The sequence below is a fragment of the Macrobrachium rosenbergii genome, chromosome 19 (genome assembly GCF_040412425.1).
Source record: "Macrobrachium rosenbergii isolate ZJJX-2024 chromosome 19, ASM4041242v1, whole genome shotgun sequence".
NCBI classification, from domain to species: Eukaryota; Metazoa; Arthropoda; class Malacostraca; order Decapoda; family Palaemonidae; genus Macrobrachium; species Macrobrachium rosenbergii.
In genome coordinates, this window is record NC_089759.1 from 28146083 (window position 1) to 28170656 (window position 24574).

General features: G+C 36.6%; 1 protein-coding gene across 1 annotated transcript in view; it reads right to left on the reverse strand.

The window, feature by feature from the left end:
• Window positions 1-24574, reverse strand: part of LOC136848783 (cell adhesion molecule Dscam2-like) — a 351367-nt gene that overhangs the window by 118929 nt on the left and 207864 nt on the right. Inside the window, 1 exon segment of the mRNA XM_067121377.1 lies at window positions 14122-14268. Coding sequence (XP_066977478.1) covers window positions 14122-14268 — 147 coding nt within the window.

Consider the following 24574-nt stretch of genomic DNA (forward strand, 5'->3'; position numbering starts at 1 on the left):
TCGCTGGAGGGGAAAATTGAGAGGCGCTGCAACGTTAATTGATTTGCCTCGATCCTCTGTCCTCCGAACTGACTCACTTTAACAGCATTTAGTCCCATCTCCTGCGTTCGTCTCCTCCCGTCTATCATTCCTCGTCTTCTTCTTCTTCGTCTTCTTCTTCTTCTTCTTCTTCTTCTTCTTCTTCTTCTTCTTCTCTTCGCGAAGTCATTAACGATTTGTCTCCCTCTTTGGAAACGAGGTCATTTTTACAGGATGTACCGGTTGTTTCAAGAATTTTTTGGAAATGCTTGCAGGAAGGGAGAGAGAGAGAGAGAGAGAGAGAGAGAGAGAGAGAGAGAGAGAGAGAGAGAGAGGATGTGAATATTTTTTCCTTTTTTCATGGCCCGTGTAGGATACAATGTAAGACGAAAGCGTATTTAGATGAATATTGGGGAATAAATAAGTTTTATGAGCTTTTAAAACATTATTGAATAAACACATCAATCATCAGCACAGTTGAATTTTGTATTTTACTTAAAAATGATCCAAATATTTATGGACGTTTTCTCAAGATAAAAAAAATGCTAATTAGATGAGAGAGAGAAAGAGAGAGATTGTAGATAATTTTTTGTCCTTTTTTCCTTTGCCCGTGCAGGACATAACGTATACATTGGGAGCAAGTGTGTTTAGATGAACATTGGGGAATACTGTATATATGGTTTGTGAAACTTCAAAACATGATTGAATAAGTACGTCATTCGTCCATGGAGTCAAGATTTTAATTTTACTTCATCATTATTCTTATGTTTATATAGTTTCTCTCCAGAAAATGAAAAAGAAAAAGAGAGAGAGAGAGAGAGAGAGAGAGAGAGAGAGAGAGAGAGAGAGAGAGAGAGAGAATGTATTTTATTAGGGAATAAATTTATGAAACTAAATTTGGGTTAAATGAATGCGTCAGTCATTAAATTTTGGTTAGATGAATCCGTCATTCATCAGTGGAGTTAAGCTTTTAATTTCACTTAAACATTATTCAGATCTTTATGTAGTTGTTCTCCAGAGAGAGAGAGAGAGAGAGAGAGAGATGTAAATCATCGTTTTCCTTTTTTCATGGCCCATGTTGGCTATAAAGTACGTTGCGAATAAGTGTATTTAAATGAACATTGGGGAATAAATAAGGTTTGTGAAACTTCAAAACATAGTTGAATAAATCCGTCATTCATCAATAGAGTTAAGCTTTGAATTTTACTTAAACATTACTCAGATATTCAAGAGCGTGTTCTCAAGAGAAAAATACATAAAGGAGAGAGAGAGAGAGAGAGAGAGAGAGAGAGAGAGAGAGAGAGAGAGAGAGAGAGAGAGGAGGTGAATATTTTTCCTTTTTCATGGCCCGTGTAGGATACAATGTAAGACGAAAGCGTATTTAGATGAATATTGGGGAATAAATAAGTTTTATGAGCTTTTAAAACATTATTGAATAAACACATCAATCACCAGCACAGTTAAGTTTTGTATTTTACTTAAAAATGATCCAAATATTTATGGACGTTTTCTCAAGATAAAAAAAATGCTAATTAGATGAGAGAGAGAAAGAGAGAGATTGTAGATAATTTTTTGTCCTTTTTTCCATTGCCCGTGCAGGACATAACGTATACATTGGGAGCAAGTGTGTTTAGATGAACATTGGGGAATACTGTATATATGGTTCGTGAAACTTCAAAACATGATTGAATAAGTACGTCATTCGTCCATGGAGTCAAGATTTTCATTTTACTTCATCATTATTCTTATGTTTATATAGTTTCTCTCCAGAAAAAGAAAAATGAGAAGAGAGAGAGAGAGAGAGAGAGAGAGAGAGAGAGAGAGAGAGAGAGAGAGAATGTATTTTATTGGGGAATAAATTTATGAAACTAAATTTGGGTTAAATGAATGCGTCAGTCATTAAATTTTGGTTAGATGAATGCGTCATTCATCAATGGAGTTAAGCTTTTAATTTCACTTAAACATTATTCAGATATTTATGTAGTTGTTCTCCAGAGAGAGAGAGAGAGAGAGAGAGAGAGAGAGAGAGAGAGAGAGAGAGAGAGATGATGTAAATCATCGTTTTCCTTTTTTTTCATGGCCCATGTTGGCTATAAAGTACGTTGCGAATAAGTGTGTTTAAATGAACATTTGGGAATAAATAAGGTTTGTGAAACTTCAAAACATAGTTGAATAAATCCGTCATTCATCAATAGAGTTAAGCTTTGAATTTTACTTAAACATTACTCAGATATTCAAGAGCGTGTTCTCAAGAGAAAAATACATAGCGAGAGAGAGAGAGAGAGAGAGAGAGAGAGAGAGAGAGAGTAAATTGTTGGGGAATAAATAAAGTTTACGAAACTTTAAAATTTGATTAAACAAATGCGTCATTCGTGAATGGAGTTAAGTTTGAATTTGACCCATACATTATTCAAATATTTAGGTAGTTCGAGAGAGAGAGAGAGAGAGAGAGAGATAACGTAAAGTAAGTGATTTTTGCTATGTTTCCTACTCCACGATCCTCGATACCGGGTCTTGGTTATTTACTCCCGTATGGCGCCGCTTTCCTTGTACTTTAGGATCCACGAAGAATATTTTGAGCAGAAAAAAGCGATACTTTCCCCTAATATATGAATCGTTCGGGGGAAAACTCCATGTGCTCAAGTTTGTTTTTTAATTTAGCAAAACTCTCATGGCTGCGTTCTTAGGAAACTCGTAGAATTTTATGGGAATTTTTTTCCCCCTCTTTTAACAAACTTGTTTACTAACTCAAGCATATATACTTAGCAAAATGATGATGAAAATGAGGTTAGAAATATTCTTCTTGGATGTAAGATAATACTTATAATCACCATCATTATCATTTAGGGTACCATTTTTGGGGGTCCCCTATCTGCCCTCATTAGGTCCATGGGATGGTAGCCCTCACTCAGTCCATGAGACGGGCCCTTGTAATTTGTAAGTTATACTTTATAGTTCTTCGGTGTTGATCCCGTAGGGAAGTAGTGCCGTCAGTGCGCCTCATATAGTTCACTGCAGGCATTACTTGAGGGTCTTGGCAGCGTCCCTTCGGTCCCTAGCTGCAACCTCGTTTCAGTCCTTTTACTGTACCTCCGTTCATATTCCCTTTCTTCCATCTGACTTTCCACCCTCTCTAGCAATTGATTCATAGTGCAACGGCGAGGTTTTCCTCCTGTTACACCTTTCAAACCTTCTTCCTGTCTACTTACCTTTCAGCGCTGAATGACCTTATAGGTCCCAGCGCTTGGCCACTGGCCTAAATTCTATATTCTATTCTGTTCATTCTTCTGTGTTATAGCTGTTTTTGAACAGACATACCTTCAATTTCTTCTTAAATATATCCAATCTCCGCCTCTTTAGTTCTTGAGGCAACTTACTGAGAATTAATGAATAACTCCTCATAATTAACGCTGCTCTTCACCAAGTGGAACACTTCTCATCACACGTAACTTCACCTAAACACTTTTCAGTGGTTAAGGAAATGACATTCTGAAATACTTAGAACAAATTTTCCCCCTTTCAAGAGTTTTTGGAATTACTTGCAGGAAAGCAGAGAGAGAGAGAGACAGAGAGAGAGAGAGAGAGAGAGAGAGAGAGAGAGAGAGAGAGAGAGAGAGAGAATATCTATCTATGCTTAGAGGTAGGGAGAGACAAACCAAAGAGAAAATGGGAAAAGTTTGAAGGAAGATCTGGAGAGGAAGATCTGAGAGAGAGAGAGAGAGAGAGAGAGAGAGAGAGAGAAAGGAAACATCTATGTTTAGAGGCAGGGAGAGACAAACCAAAGAGAAAATGAGAAAAGTTTACGAAGGAGAGAGAGAGAGAGAGAGAGAGAGAGAGAGAGAGAGAGAGAGAGAGATGGTGTAAATCATTGCTTTCCTTTTTTTCAGGGCCTGTGTTGGGTATATAGGGCGTTGCGAGCAAGTGTATTTAATGAACATTGGGGAACAAATATAAAATAATGTTCAAAGAAATCTTTGCAACAACTGAATAATCGGTCGTTTGAGAGAGAGAGAGAGAGAGAGAGAGAGAGAGAGAGAGAATATAAAATTTAGGTGGAAGGCCAAGCGCTAGGACCTATGAGGTTATTCAGCGCTGAAAGGAAAACTGAGAATGAAAGGTTACAAAGTTGTAACAGGAGGAAAACCTCGCAGTTGTACTGTGACATACATGTTAGCAGAGGGTGGAAGGAAGCCAGAAGAGAGAGAATATGTTGGAGGTGCAGTAAAAGGAATGAAAGAGGTCGCAGCTAGGGGCCGAAGGGACGCTGCAAAGAACCTCAAGTAATACCTACAGTGCGCCACGTGGGAGGTGCACTGACGGCGCTACCCGCCTACGGGGTGGTGAGAGAATTAAAGAATGTTCTCTGCCGATTAATGATCCGTTGTGTCCGTGAAGAGAGAATTTAGGAATGCTGAGCTGGAGTTGGCAAATGATTGACTTGGTTATTTTGAAAGAGATGGGATTTTGGATTCCTCGTTAATTAATTTTTTTTTTTTTTTTTTTTGCTTTACCTGGAAGGTTCGCCGTCACGGTTGCATAAAGGACAAGCCACAACTGAATGGAAGCAAGCGGCTTTTATCCCTTGCTTAATGAATTATGCAACTTTCCGTGAGTTGATGTAATCTGATATTGCATCGTTAATGGATATGACTGACATATGCGTTTTGTTTCCCTGGGTTAAAAGGATCAGAAATGAAATCATCAGATGGTTAGTTTATTATAGTTATTTCTCTTAAAGTAGCCTAGATTCATAGTCATATCTCTCGAATTGGAAATACATTTTCTGAAGAAAAAATTCATATCGCCAACACACTTCCTGGCAATCTAACAAAAACGATTTTATTTTATCTCGAATCTAGAATTATTATACAATATATGCTATGTGAATAATCGTGTTTGTAGATCGGATTAAAAAAAAAATGTCAGGATTTTGAAAAAATTGTAGCATGAAAGATTAATATGGCATTCACACCAATTGCAAGGAAATCTGACTCCTGTGGACATCATTCTGTACCCAGTGGAAGGCATTCATTAAATTCACTGCGTGTATAGACCTCTAGGTTATAAGGGTTTCATTAAGTGAGTAGCAATATAAATAAAGTTATATATATATATATATATATATATATATATATATATATATATATATATATATATATATATATATATATATATATATATATATATATATGTAAAGTGCGTTCTAGATAAGGATAGACAGGAAAATAGGAGACGTACCAGTGACCTCTAGATGTAGACAGATGGGAAATGAAAGAGACATACTATTTGTTCCTACGTGTTAATAGGAAGCGAGGAAACCTACCTGAGGCTTCTAGATATAGATAGGAAATGAGACATAATACCATCGTCTCCTAGAGACCGATAGACAAAAAATACAATCGTTCCAGCGGGTCTCAGACACAGATAAGATAGGAAATGTTAGAGACGAGCCAGAGGTTCTGCCAGATGTAGACAGGGAGGGAATGGAATGGATGATATAGTGGCATCGACGCCGAGACAAACACATCCGCCGATATTTTGCGGGCAGTTAAGCAACTAGGAAAATAAAACCGCCGAGCATTCTCCCGATGCCTTTTGAATCTTGACAAATCGCCTTCGGTAAGGTCGGATTATATGGAATGGCGAATGCAACTTTGAGCTCTATTCATTACGGGCCATCCCAGACAACAATGGGGAATATATGACCTCCTCACTACAACTAATCTAAACAAATGAGGACTTGGGCTGAACTAGGTTAATGCTCCCTCATAAATTCCGGGAGATTTAACAGGGGGCTCGGAGCGAGGAGCTTCTGCTCCTGCTGCTGCTGCTGCTGCTGCTTCTGCTGTTGCTGTTGTTGTAGGGTGTTTTTTTTCAAGGGGGCTCCATGGTCTCCAGTGGTGGTGTAGGCGGGGTAGGAGAGGGGGGATGTTGGCCCACACCATTAAAGACACCCTCCACCATATTTCATTTGTTTCAGTCACTTCCATATCGCTTGTATTATCCAGTCAATCCAGTTTCTTGTACAGATGTATTGGTGCTTCTTTGGCTTGTTATCTACGCGTCATCTACTCCGAGGTGCTAGTACTAAACACCGCATGGTAAATGTAAAGTAGACGGCCGCACGAAGATATCGTTTATTAATATAATTTGTCGACCACACATTATAGAAGTGGGTGCATATAGTACTTTGATCCCCGAGGGGCTAGTACTAAACACGGCGTCCCAAGGAGCTTCCGTCATATTTAGTACTAGCACCTCGGAGTAGGCTGACGCGTAGATGACAAGCCAAGAGTAGCACCGATGTAATCACTCATGGCATTAAATTTGTGTTCCTGTTGATGATGCACATATATTTTGCTGGGATTTGTAGGTTATTCTCTTCCTAGGTACGTTTTGTGTGACCTATCCTCCAAAAATGAGAGAAAAATGAATCCAGTAACATTTCTTCTCCACGTTTTCAGTGCCATCCCCATTTTAGGCCTTTCTCTCCCAGTGTCTTTTTCTCTCATCCCCCTCACTCTCTCACTTATTCTTTCCTGTTTCTAGAATCAGTAAATGGAATATGTCATGGCCAAAAACCAATTCGTTTTGTCTCTTCCTGTAATCAGAGCGATTGTCTGTGCCCCATTGTCGCACAGTTTTATCTCTCTCTCTCTGTCTCTCTCTCATTCTGTTTGTAAATGGATGGAGTGGGCTGGCGTTAGGGTCCTGTGACTTCAAAAACACGAACGAATAACTTCAAATTTTTTCCCCAAATTGATGGCAGTATTAGAATATCTCTTAGGGGGCAGTGTCTTCAGTGCACGTACGTGGTGCACTGTAGGCATTACTTAAGGCCCTTTGCAGCATCCCTTAGGCCCTTTGCTGCAACCTCTTTCATTCCTTTTACTGCGCCCCTGTTCATGTTCTCTTTCTTCCATTTGACTTTCCACCCTCTCTGACATTGTTTTCATTGTGCAACTGCGGAGTTTTCCTCCTGTTACACCTTTCAAACCTTCTTACTGTCAGTTTTTCTTTCAGCTCTGAATGACCCCATAGGTCCCAGCGCTTGGCCTTTGGCCTAAATACTATATTCTATTTTATTATCCAGTATTTGAGAACAATATTCTCCTGCATTATTTTTATGAGATTTCGTGATGGTTGAACGCGGAGATCATTACCAGTAGACTGTGCGTGTTACACAGAAAAATGAGATATACATGATTATATAATGCCTTTTATATAGTATGAATATCAGGCAAATGCGGTCTTGATAATTTGCACGAGTTGAGCGACAGAACTAATTGTACACATTTGTGGTTATGTGCTCATTGAAGTCATTGTCCTGTAGATGCTTCTGCGAATACATTTTTTTTTTTAAATTTTACAATTCAGCTTTGAAAGAGAAGGTAAATAAATGAATTTTTTAATTTCGGAATTTTCCCGAACAGCCGTTAACAATTGTTAACTTGGCTAATAAAACTTTGCATCAGTCTTATATAAAATTATTATTATTATTATATTATTATTATTACGTAAATAGTTTCAGATTATCACTGTGAGTTCGAGAGTACCTTTATACAGGAGAACGTTTCATTGGATGTAAGATCATTCCTATTTCGGTGCTAAGACTTGCAATCGTAAAATTAGAAGGAAAGATCCATTATTTGGCTTGTGTCACTATTTCTCAAGCAAAGCAAAACACGCTAGCAAAAAAAAGGTAATAGTATTTGCTGTAGATCCAATAAGTAACATTTCTTCGTTTCTGGAGTTAAGTTAAATAAGAATGCCTTAGTTTAACCAGACCACTGAGCTGATTAACCGCTCTCCTAGGGCTGGCCCGAAGGATTAGACTAATTTTACGTGGCTAAGAACCAATTGGTTACCTAGCAACGGGACCTACAGCTTATTGTGGAATCCGAACCACATTATAGCGAGAGATGACTTTCTATTTCTATCACCAGAAATAAATTCCTCTTATCTGGAGTACTGTTCGAATAATAATACACCTTAAAGTAATTAGTTAACATGTCTTATAAACAGGAAAAGACTGAGTGAGATAAGAAACCTTATAACAATTAATTGAAACAAGATGACAAAGAAAGGGAATACTGGAAGACCACTTTCGAGTTACTCCTTAGGAGCTTAGCGTTTGCGAAGGAAGGGCTTTGGAAAAAAGTATACCTTAGTTTTACCAGACCACTGAGCTGATTAACCGCTCTCCTAGGGCTGGCCCGAACGATTAGACTAATTTTACGTGGCTAAGAACCAATTGGTTACCTAGCAACGGGACCTACAGCTTATTGTGGAATCCGAACCACATTATAGCGAGAAATGAATTTCTATCACCAGAAATAAATTACTCTAACTCTTCATCAGCCGGCCGGGGAATCGAACTCTGGCCTAGCGAGTGCCCGTCCGCAGCTCTACCGACTCACCCAACGAAGAGCTTGAAAGAGTTGGTGAAGAAAGGCAGAGAAGGCGCCAGCCCGAAAGCAAGTTAGGTGGCATAGCGGGCGCACACCATCAGCAACAGTGCTCGACGAAGCCATTTCAATGATGTTACGACAGTTTTGGATAAAAAGTTATATATATATTTATACGACACTCTTGATGTAGCCGTGATATATATACAGAATTATGTACACCACAAAGTAACTAATCTAAAATCGGGTAATGACAGCTATTATAAAAATGACGATACTAATATTACGAGATCATGTTTAATGGTTATTTCATAATGATGAATATGACTATGACGACGATGAATCAAACAGACATTTCAGCAGTAAAAAGAAGCTGCTGGGCTGGATGCACCGGTAAGGAAATGAAAACGGACGGTTAGCTGAAATTAATTTACCCGACTGCTGTGTGTCAGACAGCAGACATTTAATCAGCGCTTTGTGGACGAGATTATTTTGATATTTTCACCCTTCGATCACATAATCGTCGAACACTGGCAATACAGATTTTTAGATGTAGATATTTGATTAACGTGGCATTGTCTCCCTCTTAAATGATATGCATATGTTATATATATACAGTATATAATATATATGTATGTATGTATGTATGTATATATATATATATATATATATATATGTAGAATCTACTGGTCACTTTTACCAGATACATATGTAATTCTAATAGCCATATATATGTATATATACACATATAAATTATATATTATTTAGCACCGCGTCCACATCTGAAGTCATCACGTTGGCAATTTTTCGTTCACAAATAGAAAAACCTTCTATCCCACCTTCTGACAAAGAAGAGAATAACCAATTGTGTGTCTATAATTACAATTTATTAAAAAAAAAATCTACTAAAGCGTTTAAAAATCGAAAAGGTAAGAAATTATACCAAAGATAAATACAATTTGAGGTAATTGACGATGTTTCAATACTTAACAGTAGCCATTGGTGGTTGTATATTTTCTGTATAAAACAAGACACTCCGATAGTTGAATAGCCATTCAGCGCTCGTTTCGGTCTTCTGATATAAAGAGACGCTGCGATGTCGTAGTCTTTGTTCACAACAGCTTTATTTACGTTCTCGAAGTCGTCGCGTGTAAATATTCTTGTCCTATGTGTGAAAGTGTGATATCTGTACGTTTTGTGAGTATTAATTCGGTACTAATACTTATCGTCCCGTGTTCTGTAACCCTGTGGTGTACTTTTGTATCTTGCCACTTATACGGCGAAGATAGCTTTGAAGAGACACCTTTCAAAGGTCAGTACCAGCTCAGAAGTTGATGGTTTAGACTCAGACTGCTAAAGTGGATAGTTCTGTTTTAAATATTTAGTCGTGATTTTTCAGTATGTGGGTGATCAGATTTCTAATTTAAGAGCAATTTTACATTTCCTATGTCAGCTAGGTCAGTCAGAATCGAAGTCAGCACTGGGAAGTTTCTTGAATGAAGTGATCTGAGAAATTTCTGAACTCTTGCGATTAAATTTAACCAAGGAATTTTTTAATGGAAGGAATCTGGAAAAAGTTATAATCCTTGTTGCAAGGGCTTTATTTTAGATATATTGATAAAAATGGAGAAAGAAAACAAGACGCTGTCCAATATTTGTGGGTATCTTGTTCTAGCTTGAAGACGTCAAAAGCAGGTTGCCCTTCCGATTAGATAATTTTATACCCATTGACAAACTGATCTAGCTGGTTGCATTCCGTATCATGCAGACGATTTTAAAGGAAAAATTGATGATAACCAATGAAAGGACATACTTAACTGAAGATTAACGGTTTGGCGTCACCCAGAACAACGAAAACATTTTTCCCACACAAAAGCCAGAATGAAGTTGATAATTACCATCAAATGGCATAGATCGTAAAGATTGAACCGCGGAAGAAAAACGGTACTTTTATTGTTTTCGTTTTAAGATCATAATTATGATCTGATTACGGAGTAGATTAACATCGAATCCCTCTTGCTCACGTTCTTTATGGTTATTTACGGGACGGTGATTTGATGCAATTAAGACTGCGTACGACTTGCTTTTGAATAACGTAATGCTGTGGGATACCTCGCATGAAAAAAATGGAGAGGGTGCATATTAAGCAGGTGCGGTATCTGTCGCCTTTACTCTTTTTACGGCGTCGTTGTCCGCGATTTGAGGGCTTCGTTTTGTTGGCCATATTGGTTCTTTAGTTGTTTCGGTTAAACTGGTGTCGAAAATGGAAGTAAAGTACGTTCATATGAAGTTATTTTACATGGCTTAGATCCCGCATGATATACTCTATTATCCGTCTAGATAATAAGTATGAAGTTCAAAATGAGTGATCATAACTTAAAGTCTATATACTATATATATATATATATATATATATATATATATATATATATATATCTATATATGTATATATATTTATTCATTTGTTTATATATGTATGTATCTATCTATCTATCTATCTATATATATATATATATATATATATATATATATATATATATGTATATATATGTATGCATTATATGTCTATATATAGACTATCTGAGGTGTGACTATCAAGTGACTATTTACATTGAGTAATGTATATATATATATATATATATATATATATATAAGTAATGTATGCATATTTGTATGTAATGTGTATATACATATGATATATAAATTTATTTTAAAAATATAAATATATAAATATATATTTATATAATATATATATAAAAATATGTATGTATATGTATAAATATTGTATATATTATACATATAATGGTCCCGGGGTAAGGTGGCTACCAGCCTTGCTTCATTAACGAGAGTCCTAAGATCTATCCTAAGGTCAGGGAAGGGGTTTAGGGTCTTTCCCTGAGAAATATATGGCTCCTTGTTGACCTAAACAATGAATTAAGCCTCTGGTTTTAGTAGACTGTGGAGGAGCTCAGCCAGGGTTTAGAGAGTCATAAGCTACGTTCTTTATCCCAAATCCTTTCGAGAACCTGAGCCGCACTCTGTAACGAGATAAAGCAAATGGATATGTGTATGTACTGTATGTACAGTATATATGTATATATTTACATATGTTATATATATAAACATGTCATATATAAATATATATATATATATATATATATATATATATATATATATATATATATATATATATGTGTGTGTGTGTGTGTGTGTGTTTGTATATCTGGTTATATATGTTACAGGGAATATGTGTAACCAGGGATTACGCGTAATCACTAGGAATATGTGTAATGACCAATTCCCTTGGGAACATTTGATCCCCGAGGGCTAGTACTAAACACGGCAAAACAGTGATTTAGCTACCCAGTTTTGCCGTGTTTAGTACAAGCCCCTGGGAGGTCAAATGTGTTTTGCCGTGTATAGTACTAGCCCCTGGGGATCAAATCCACTTAGGGACATTTGATCACCCAGGGGCTAGTACTATACACGGCAAAACACATTTGACCTCCCAGGGGCTTGTACTAAACACGGCAAAACTGGGTAGATAAATCACTGTTTTGCGGTGTTTAGTACTAGCCCTCGGGGATCAAATGTTCCCAAGGGAATGGATCATTACACATATTCCCTAGTGATTACGCGTAATCCCTGATTACACATATTCCCTGTAACATATATATACAGTATATATATTGTATGTATGTATGTATGTATGTGTCTGTATACAGGCGTGACTGTTTTGAATCTTGTATTATTTAGTATATTAGCTGCATGTTCTGCTTTGCCCATGGCAATGGAATGTTGAACCATTCTCTCTGTTCATCACTAATCCTTGAGTTATCCTTCCCAGATGCATCAGTGATTTTCTCTTCATCATACGATATCAAATTTTCGAAATCGATAATGGTATGTATCTCTTATAAGTGACATTGATTTCTCCATTTATTTCATGCTGGGGAATCTAACTTTTGGACAATGAGATGGCTTCTTCTGTAAGAAAACTATTAAATCTCAGTCCATCTTCGGCCTCCTGAAAAAGTGATTTAACTTCAGTTATTTTCTCAGGCAAGGATATCCGATTCGTTTCCGATTACAGAAAATGTTTACTGACTATATGAGACTTGTTTGTGTGACAGCAGCGTGTTGACATCGACAGTATGTACTGCCAGTGAGCTTTTTGAAGTTTCTTTCCTACAAAGATAACCCTTGATGGGTTAAGTTTATCTTAGCTTAACCAGACCACTGAGCTGATTAACAGCTCTCCTAGGGCTGGCCCGAAGGATCAGAATTTTTTTACGTGGCTAAGAACCAATTGGTTACCTAGCAAAGGGACCTACAGCTTATTGTGGAATCCGAACCACATTATAGCGAGAAATGAATTTCTATTACCAGAAACAAATTCCTCTTGTTCTTCACTGGCCGGTCGGAGATTCGAACTCGCGACCAACAGAGTGGTAGCTGAGAACGGAACCCGCTCACCCAGCGAGGAACTACAAAGGGGTGATAAGATTTCATATAACACCTTAAATATCTTTCCGGCAACTACTGAACTGTCTTTCTTACAAGCGACCATAGGTTGTTTGGTGATTCTATTGTAGGGTTGGGAGTATTTCTTATTTGTTTGAACTGAGTTGTTTTTATTGTATATGGTAATGGCTTGTTGTGTCAGTTTAGGGTGTGTCCGCATTACAGCAGAACATGCGATGATCGCACGCCGGCAGCTTATCGCATACATGTTACAGACAGGGTGACAACATATCACAAACAGTATGACAAGAAGTTTACAGTCTTAGTTTGGGAACGAATCTTTGGCAAATACTGAATAATCATTTGTAACACTGGTTAAGACTACCAGCAAGTCGTTGACTTGTATTCGACCTGTCTATAAGGTATCGGCAATAAGTCGCCGACGTGTGTTTAAGACATGTTTTACTGTAGTGTAGACGCTTTCTTAGACGTGACATGGAATTGCCCAGTTAGCTATCTCTAAAACCGTCAGTGGAGAGCGAATCTTTGGCAAATGCTGAATAATCGTTTGAGGCACTGATTTGGACTACCAAAAAGTCGTCGACTTTTATTCAACCTATTTGTGATGCGTGTGCAACAAGTTGCTGACGTGTGTTTATGATGTATTTTACTGTAGTGCAGTTCTTCATTGGAGGGGTGGGTAGAGCTCTCGGCTAGCACGCTGTTGGCCCAGCGTTCGACTCTCCGAGCGGCCAATGAAGAATTAGAGGACTTCATTTCTGGTGATAGAAATTCATTTCTCGTCATAATGTGGTTCGGATTCCACAATAAGCTGTAGGTCCCGTTGCCAGGTAACTAGTTGGTTCTTAGCCACGTAAAATAAATCTAATCCTTCGGGCCAGCCCTAGGAGAGCTGTTAACCAGCTCAGTGGTCTGGTTAAACTAAGATATACTTAACTTATGCTGTAGTGTGGACGCATCCGTACGTGTGACAGTGACTTGTTTAGTTACCCCTCTCACCTTTCGGTACGTGAAAGGGACTTGTTAACTTTCTTCGTACATATGGAAATATCTCTTGTTCTGTCCACTGTCTGCCATGGAAAAAGACCGTTTGAAATTGCCCTGAGCTTTACCCATGCCTCGTGCTGAAACCCTTCCCTTGCATGTGAAAGCGATCCCAATAAGTTCTCCCCGAAACGTATCAGTGACAATTACCGATTTTTCCTCTTACCTGTGACAATAACTCTCGCAACGTTGGAGGTCCTGGGCGTTGGATCGAAGGCGTGGCTGGCTGTGCAAGAGACGCGGGTGTAGGCGTCTGTGGGCGTGATGTTCTGAATGACAAGCTCCCCTGTTGGCAGCACCCAGTGGCGTCCGTCTGGAAAGCAGTGGGACAGAGATGTGTTCATCATTTTATAATTCATTGTTGGAAATCTGAGCTGAAAATGTAAATCAGGGGATCGTTAAAAATATTTTAATAGTGACGGTATCGAGAAATTTGAGTGGAATAATATTTATTTTTAATTGATCGCACGCAACAAGGCGTTTTCTCGAACAAACGAAAAAAAGTAATAATTTAAGCATATATATATATATATAATTTATATATATATATATATATATATATATATATATATATATATATATATATATATATATATATATATATATATATATATATATATATATATATATATAAATATATGTGTGCGCGCGTGTGTGTGTGTGTGTATATACATGTATAGAAATGTCGCCTTCTAAAGCGTAACAAGGACCTGTAAACACAGGGAAAACCTATAAAGATTGTCTGCTTTAGGACTAACTATTTTCAGTTTTTGATGTGATTATTTTGACCAGTTAATTTGACGTAACGAAACATCACTTGTCATCTTACATGAGCCTTATAAAAACGTCCATTGATATTCTCTGAAAAGTCATTTGTGATATCTGGAACTTTTGCTGCCATCATTCATTGTATGCACCGAACTTATGCGATCATTCTCCATGAACCTCGATATAATGGCCATTCTTTGTCACCATTTTAATGAACTCGTGAAAAAATTGAATTAATGGAAGCTGAGCTGAGGAAGATGACTGCACCTAATTGAAAGTGGGTCTTATGGCGGTAAATCCTTAGTCTATTAAAATCAGTAAGAAGAAACGTGAGGTTTCCAATATACTTCAAGATATTCAGAAGATGATACAGGCTATGTTCATATTGGCAGTGGTTTTTGTTGAATTTGCGATAGGGAACAAAAACTAAAAATTATTTGCCATGTAAGGGGATAGAGCCGTCAGTGCATCTTATGCGGTGCACTGTAGGCATTACTTAAGGTTCTTTGCAGCGTCCCTTCAGCCGCTAGCCGCAACCTCTTTTATTAATTTTACTGTACCTCCGTTCATATTCTTTCTTCATCTTACTTTCCTCCACCCTCTCCTAACATTTGTTTTATAGTGCAACTAGTTCTTCATTGGAGGGGTGAATAGAGCTCTCGGCTAGCACGCTGTTGGCCCAGCGTTCGACTCTCCGAGCGGCCAATGAAGAATTAGAGGAATTTATTTCTGGTGATAGAAATTCATTTCTCGTCATAATGTGGTTCGGATTCCACAATAAGCTGTAGGTCCCGTTGCTAGTTACCAGTTGGTTCTTAGCCACGTAAAATAAATCTAATCCTTCGGGCCACCCCTAGGATAGCTGTTAATCAGCTCAGTGGTCTGGTTAAACTAAGATATACTTAACGTATAGTTTTCCTCCCGTTACACCTTTCAAACCTTTTTTATTGTCAATTTCCCTTTCAGCGCTGAATAACCTCATAGGTCGGCCAAAATTCTACATTCAATTCAATGCCAAAATTAGTTTGTAATATTGTTGTTAAGGGAGACGTTGAGGTTGATGCACTATTTGACAGAAACTGTTATCTGCAGTAAATCCCTTGTGTAAAAGATAAATCTGCATTTAAGATACCTTCCGCGGGTGGGAATGTCCACAGCATGCTAAAATTTAATGTGATTTCGAAATTCGAAAGGCTATTCACGATAAAATAGCCTAAGTTATGTTGCGACGGGATACGTAAGACATGACGACAAAGCTCATGTACTGACCAGTTTTTACTATTTGATGTGGTCATATCGAAAAAATAAGGGACCTACAGCTTATTGTGGATTCCGAACCACATTATGACGAGAAATGAATTTCTATCACCAGAAATAAATTGCTCTAATTCTTCATTGGGCCAACTGGAGGCTCGAACGCTGGGCCAACAGCGTGCCAACCGAGAGCTCTAGCCACCCCTCCAATGAAGAACTAGGTGGTCATATCGAAGAAAAGTAAGTTAAAAGATGACGACAGTTTTCGGTAATTGTGGTAATCACGTAACGATGGATTGTACTGCGATTTTTTATACGTGTCATATAAGAAAAAGGACTAAAAATAGAGTGACTTTGAGGTGCTTAAACGCTTTATATGAGGAAATAAAGAGTTGCCACAGGTCAGAGACGGCGATGGATATAGAATATTTCCATAATGATATGATATTAAGACTTTCCAAGAAGCGATTCAGGGACCTGATAAACAAACGTAAAAGGTAAAGAAAACAGTAGGATAAAGCATACTATCATCGTTAACCTTCGTGAACTTTGTTTCATGGTTTTATGTAACGAACTTTTTCTGTCATCGTCCATGGCCTGTCGATATAATGAACTTTCGCTGTTCTCCTTTATTTGTTAATAAGGAACTTTTGATGATTTATTTATGTAAAGTTTTTGCGGCTACACGGGTTACACGGTGAGTTGCATTTGATATGACTACCAATTGGTGTTATCACGGTGAAAATTATTCATATCAAAAGTAACCCATGGAAAATGACAGCGAAAGTTCGTCATATCATAAAACGCTTGGAGATACCAACCAAAGACCGTCATATAAAAATAATTCAGGGGATGACCGCAGAGGCTCGTCACATATATAAAAAAACTCGTGGGGACTACGGGAAAGGCTCGTCATATGTTTTAATATCCATGGGAATGACAGAAAAAGTTCGTCAGATAAAAAACTCATGGGGGATCAAAGCAAAAGCTCTTTATGTCAAACACAACACAAAAGAATAACAGCAAAAATTCCTTATAACAAAAACACTCATGACTATACTAGCCAGAAATTGTCATTAAAAGATCTCAAGGTGATAAAAAAAAAATCTTGGTAACAACCACTAGCGGATCCAGAAAAATTTTCATATACATACATACATATATATGTATACATATACATATATATATATGTATACATACATATATATATACATATATACATATACAAATATGTATATACTTATATAATTATTTTTTTCTCTATTTTATTTCTATCATATATTTTTTCCATTTTTATATTTCTCTTTGTTGTTATTATCATCTAAATCTTCAACATTGCTATTTTGTCATTATTTTTCATGGGGGGGGGCACGTGCTCAGGTGGCCACCCCCGATCCGCAAGTGGTAACAACAGATAGAGCTAGTCATATCAAATAATACTCCTGGAGATACTGACAGAAGCTCGTTAGATATCTCATCAAATAACATCAAAAGCTCGTCATATCAATATAACCAATGGGAATGACAACAAAAGTTCGTCATATAAAAATAAAACAACATAAAAATAGTGAAAGTTTTTCCTACCACTTTCACTATTTTTTATTTTATATTAAGTTTTATATTTATATGACGAACTTTCATTGTCATTCGCATTGGTATGACGAGCTTTTGATGTTATATGATGATATATAACGAATTTTCGTCGGTAACTCCAGGAGTGTTATTTGGTATGACTAGCTCTGTCTGTTGTTACCAAGATTTTTTTTTTTTTTTGTAATCACCTCGAGAATTTTTATATGATGATTCCTGGCTAGTATCTACAAGTGTGTTATTTGTTATGAGGAACTTCGTCATCTCCATAGGTGTTATTTGACGCGACGAGTTTTTGCTGTAATCATCGTTTCAAATGCCGAACTTTTGCTGTTATCCTTTGTGTTTTCTTTGATATACGAAGGGCTCTTGCTGCTCTGAGCCCGCATGAGTTTTTTGTATGACGAACTTTTTCTGTCATTCTCGTGAGTATTACAAGATATGACGACCTTTTTCTGTAGTCTCACGAGTTTTTTTTATATACATTTGACGAGCTCTGTGATCATCCCCTCGAGTTATTTTTATATGACGATCTTTGGTTGATATCTTCAAGAATTTTATATGATATGACGAACTTTCGCTGTCATTTTCCATGGGTTATGTTTGATATACATAATTTTCGCTGTTACCCTTGTGATGTTTCATGACAAACTTTAGCTGTCGTTCCCGTGGGATTTATTTAGCATGGCAGGGTTTCCTGGAGCCCTGTGAGTTTTAGCTGTTATCTCCATGAGCGTTTTTAGTTTTCTGTAAAAGAAAAATATTGTGGCGGCTTTGTCTGTCCGTCCGCACTTTTTCTGTCCGCCCTCAGATCTTAAAAACTACTTATGCTAGAGGGCTGCAAGTTGCTATGTTGGTCATCCACCCTCCAACCATCAAACATACCAAATTGCAGCCCTCTAGCCCCAGCAGTTTTTATTTTATTTAAGGTTAAATTTAGCCATAATCGTGCTTCTGGCAACGAAATAGGATAGGCCACCACCACCGGACCGTGGTTAAAATTACATGGGCCGCTGCTCATACAGCGTTATACCGAGACCACCGAAAGATAGATCTATTTGCGATGGCCTTGATTATACGCGGCAGCGACTGCACAGAAAACTCGTTTGCGCCGAAGCAACTTCAGCGCATATTCTATTTTTTTTTTGTGACGAGCTTTTCTTTGCTTCTCCATAAATTTTATTTGAAATAAAGAGCATTCTGTCATTCCCTTGAGTTTTATTTGATATGGCAAGATTTTGATTTAATTACCATGGTTTTTTTTTTGTGTGTATGACAAACTTCCGCTGTTACCCCCTGTAAGATTTATTTGATATCACGAAGTTTACCTGTCATCAATGAGAGTTCCACTTGATTTAATGAACTTATGTGATACATACAGGATAACGTAAGTGTGTTATACATACAGGATAACGTAAGTGTGTTATACATGCAGGATAACATAACTGTGTTATACATGCAGGATAACATAAGTTTGTTATACATGCAGGATAACATAAGTGTTATACACACAGGATAGCATAAGTCTGTTATACATGCAGTATAAAATAAGTCTGTTATACATGCAGGATAATATAAGTCTGTTATACATGCAGGATAACATAAGTCTGTTATACATGCAGGATAACATAAGTCTGTTATACATGCAAGATAACATAAGTCTGTTATACATGCAAGATAACATAAGTCTGTTATACACATAAGTCAAGATAAGTCTGTTATAAGTCTGTCTTATACATGCAAGATAACATAAGTCTATTATAACATGTCAAGATAGCATAACATAAGATAACATAAGTCTGTTATACATGCAGGCAAGATAATAACATAAGTCTGTTATACATGCAGGATAAGTCTGTTATATGCAGATAGCTATACATAGGATAACATAAGTATGTCATACATGCATTCTGTCAGGTTTTATTTGATATATAATGATTTAATTCATGTTTTTTTTATAGACAAACTTTCGCACTTAATTATCAGATTTATTTGATATCACAGGTTTACCTGTCATCCATGAAGTTCCATTTGATTTAATGAACTTACGTTATACATGCAGGGTGATAACATGTTATCATGCAGGATAACATAAATATGTTATACATGCAGGACAACATAAGTATGTTATAAGTCTGTTATACATGCATGGAGTATAGCATAAGTCTGTTATACATGCAGGATATGTTATACATGCTGGATAAGTCTCTTTTATACATGCAGGATAACGTAAGTATGTTATAACATAAGTCTGTTATACATGCAGGATAGCATAAGTCTGTTATACATGCAGGATAACGGATAACATGGTGATAAGTCTGTTATACATGCAGGATAAGCATAAGTCATCTAAGTATGTTATACATGCAGGATAACATAAGTCTGTTTATATAACATGTATGTTAGGATAACATAAGTATGTTATACATGCAGGATAATGTATGTTATTTGAATTTTATTTGTATGTTAACGAGTATGTTATACATGCATTCTGTCATTCATGCAGAATCTGTGTTTTATTTGATATGGTAAGATTATGATTTAATTACCATGGTTTTTTTATGTTATACATGCAAACTTTCATGCTGTTATGTTATACATATCAGATTTATTTGATATCACGAAGTTTACCTGTCATCCATGAGAGTTCCATTTGATTTAATGAACTTACGTTATACATGCAGGGTAACATAACTGTGTTATACATGCAGGATAACATAAATATGTTATACATGCAGGACAACATAAGTATGTTATACATGCAGGATAACATAAGTGTTATACATGCATGACAACATAAGTATGTTATACATGCAGGATAACATAAATATGTTATACATGCAGGACAACATAAGTATGTTATACATGCAGGATAACATAAGTATGTTATACATGCAGGATAACATAAGTATGTTATACATGCAGGATAACGTAAGTATGTTATACATGCAGGATAACATAAGTATGTTATACATGCAGGATAACATAAGTATGTTATACATGCTGGATAACGTAAGTCTTTTATACATGCAGGATAACGTAAGTATGTTATACATGCAGGATAACGTAAGTATGTTATACATGCAGGATAACGTAAGTATGTTATACATGCAGGATAACGTAACTATGTTACACATAAGTCTGTTTTACATGCAGGATAACATAAGTCTTTTATACACGCAGGATAACATAAGTATGTTATACACGCAGGATAACATAAGTCTGTTATACATGCAGGATAACATAAGTGTGTTATACATGCAAGATAGCATAAGTCTGTTATACATGCAGAATTTTATTTGAAACGAATTATTCCCCTGTGTTTTATTTGATATGACAAGATTTTGATTTAATTACGATGGTTTTTTTATATATGACAAACTTTCGCCGTAATCCCCTGATGTTTTATTTGATATTACGAAATTTACCTGTCATCCATATGAGTTTATTTGATTTGATGAACTAGAATTCCATGAATTTTATTACATTTAACGAACTTTTTTTTTTGTTTTCATCCATGGCCTTCATTTCACATGATAAACTTTCAGCATTGAAACAAATGAGGTTTAATTCATGAAACGAGCTTTGAAAGCTGTTCGTATTGCCTGAACTTTCTGTGTTAGCAGAGTATAATCATCAAGAAGAGAGTCAGACTTATCCAATATTGCATACACATAACATTTGGTTAGTCACTTGATAACCAAAGTGTGGAAAAGATCAACATTTTATTTTAGCACGTTCAAAATCTGAATAGACTGTGTGTCAAGACCATATCTAGTGACGGGAAATAGGATGGTACTTCAGTGCAGAGATACTGAAACCAGAAAACCTTTGGCTCATAATATTAAGGGGATACCAAAGTAAGCAACAGACTATTGATTTTTGAGCCAACACTGTCACAGCATGGTAACTTGTTCTTGTTCCATGTGGAAGAAGACAGAAACGAAGAGTAAACAAGTAAAAAATGCGCCGAAGTTTCTTCTGCGCAATCGAGTTTCCTATACAGCCTCTACTGCGTATAATTAAGGCCACCGAAAGTAGGTCTATCTTTCGGTGGTCTCGGTGTAATGGTGTATGAGCCGCGGCCCGTGAAACTTTAACCACGGCCCGGTGGTAGCCTATCCTATATCATTGCCAGAAGCACGATCATGGCTAACTTTAACCTTAAAATAAAAACTACCGAGTCTAGAGTGCTGCAATTTGGTGTGTTTGATGATTGGAGGGTGGATGATCAACATACCAATTTGCAGCCCTCTAGCCTCAGTAGTTTTTAAGATCTGAGGGCAGACAGAAAAAGTGCGGACAGAAAAAAGTGCGGACGGACAGACAAAGCCGGCACAATAGTTTTCTTTTACAGAAAACTAAAAAATAAAGAGTAAATATAAATGAGATAATATGTATATGACACTGGAGTGCATTGCATGCTAAGGTACACTACTACCTTCCTTGAATGTCTGACAAACAACAGTCGTAACAAAACTGGGAAAACAGTCTCCAGTTTTGCTGAGTAAAAAAAAAAAAAAAAAAAAAGATATCTTGGCAGTGTGCCATTGAGGTTCGTCAGTAGGGTGAGACTTCTGATGCTCATCTCGACGAGCATGATGCACTAAAACCAAAATTTCCTGATGATGAGGTTGATAGTGGAAGTTCGTTTAAGTAAGGCTCGTGGAGGATGATAATGAATGGTTGTTATCGCAAATAACTCTCATGAAGGATGATGGTGTATCGAATAAAGCTCGCGGAGGGTGATTGTGGCAAACCACCCTTGCTTTGCCCCCATTTTTTTTTTTTTTTGAGCGTCATTTGAATCTGTTCGTTTTTTGTTCATATTCTTCTTCTCGATTTATCCATCACTTTTACAACATATACCTATTCCCCGTAGGGGGTTAGTGCCGTCAGTGCGCCTCGTGCGGGGCACTGCAGGCATTACTTAGGTTCTTTGCAGCGTGCCTTTGGCCCCTAGCTGCGACCCCTTCCGTTCCTTTTACTGTATCTCCTTTCATATTCTTTCTTGCATTTTACTTTCCACCCTCTCCTAACAATTGATTCATAGTGCAACTGCGAGGTTTTCCTCCTGTTGCACCTTTCAAACCTTTTACTGTCAATTTCCGTTTCAGCGCTGAATGACCTCATTGGTCCCAGTGCTTGGGCTTTGGTCTAAATTCTATATTTAATTCAATTCAATTCAACATATACCTATCTGCCCAACTGTTAAATGTTTCCCACTTACAAGCGTTCCTAAACATCATTTATTCTCGGAAGTGATGAGTCCCAGAACACACTTGCCCCTGTGAAGACTATTACCAATCCACTGATGGAGGTTTACCACCAAATGCAATATCCCGCAAATAATTGAATAACTGTAGGGTTGAGAAAGGTGACGAGTCGGGTGGAACCATAAAGCAAGCATTGCCAATTCTGTAACCTGAGCCTGTGTCCTCTCTGAGCCAGATGGTGCTGTTACATCTAAGGCTACAGCATAGTCAGAGACACTGTCTATTTAAAGCAATATTGAATTTTTTAGTCCATATTACAAAGCCCCAACAGCATGCTTGAAAGAAGAATATTGCTGAAATCACTGGCAGTCGCTGCACTGCAGTTAAGTAACTGTTACCCTGATGATTAACTCGTAAAGGTGAATAAAATACTCTTATCACTACAAGCCTATTGTCCAAGTTGGAAAATAATGAAGAAATGTTCACATTCTCTGGCAGGATTCGATCCGGCGACCGAGAGGTTCCAACGAAGACGAGCTAATGGACGAAAGGTGTCTTCATTAATTCACAACTGGGATATTAGGCTTGTAGTGATGAGCATGTCCAAAAAGTGTGAAGTCAAGAAGTTGAGTAGTTTTGGCAGTTATGAATACATGCACAACTAATAAAAGCGACCAGTAGATTCTATATATATATATATATATATATATATATATATATATATATATATATATATATATATATATATATATATTAGCGAACCCACTCACAGCAGGGATCGCTATTCTTGACAAGATTATCAGGTTCGCTGTTCTAGACTACACACACACACACACACACACACACACACACATTATATATATATATATATATATATATATATTATATATATATATATATATATGTATATATATATATATATATATATATATATATATATATATATATATATATATATATATATATATATATACCTGGTTATTATATAATCTCAAGATTGATTACTTCAGCCAGATACCTGTATTAATATATACACAGTGATCCCTTAGAGAAAAACTTATTTATCAATCACTTGAAAAATCAAATATGAATATGTGTGAGGTATATATATATATATATATCAAAAAATAACTGTTTCCCTGGTCTTAATTATATATATCATATGCACACACAATCAATATTCATATCAATAATGATTAAAAATGTTATACAAAAATTTATTTTCAGATTCAAAGTTTTAAATTAATTCACAAGAATTCACAATCTGAAAAATTTACCTTTACTTGAAATTAACACAACACTCAATCAATGAATTAAATTTGAAACAAAACTAATTAACAAAACTTTATGAATTTAAATTAATCAAGAAAATTTAAACTATAAGAATTGATCAAGTTAAAAGAAATCAATTATATGCAAGTCTCGCAATGTTAGATCATGGTTAAATTAACATGAAATATTTTTATGTAAATAAAAATCACAAAATAAAAATGTGAAAAGCGATGAAAAACACACAAAAATACACGTAAGATTTATCAATAATGATTTAACCAAAATTTCTAACTTATCACAGCATAACCTCCTAACTTATCATACCATGGTATCAATTAGTTACACAACTTGTGAAAACCTCTGTAAATCACGCTGCAGCTGCGTTACACAATACACACCGCAATCGGACTAAATTTTCATTCAGATCTCAAAAGTTTTTCAAAAATTTACGTCCAGAATCTTCTAATTAGGAATGAGAGAGTGAGAGAGAGATATGGAACCAAATCGATTCAGAAATCA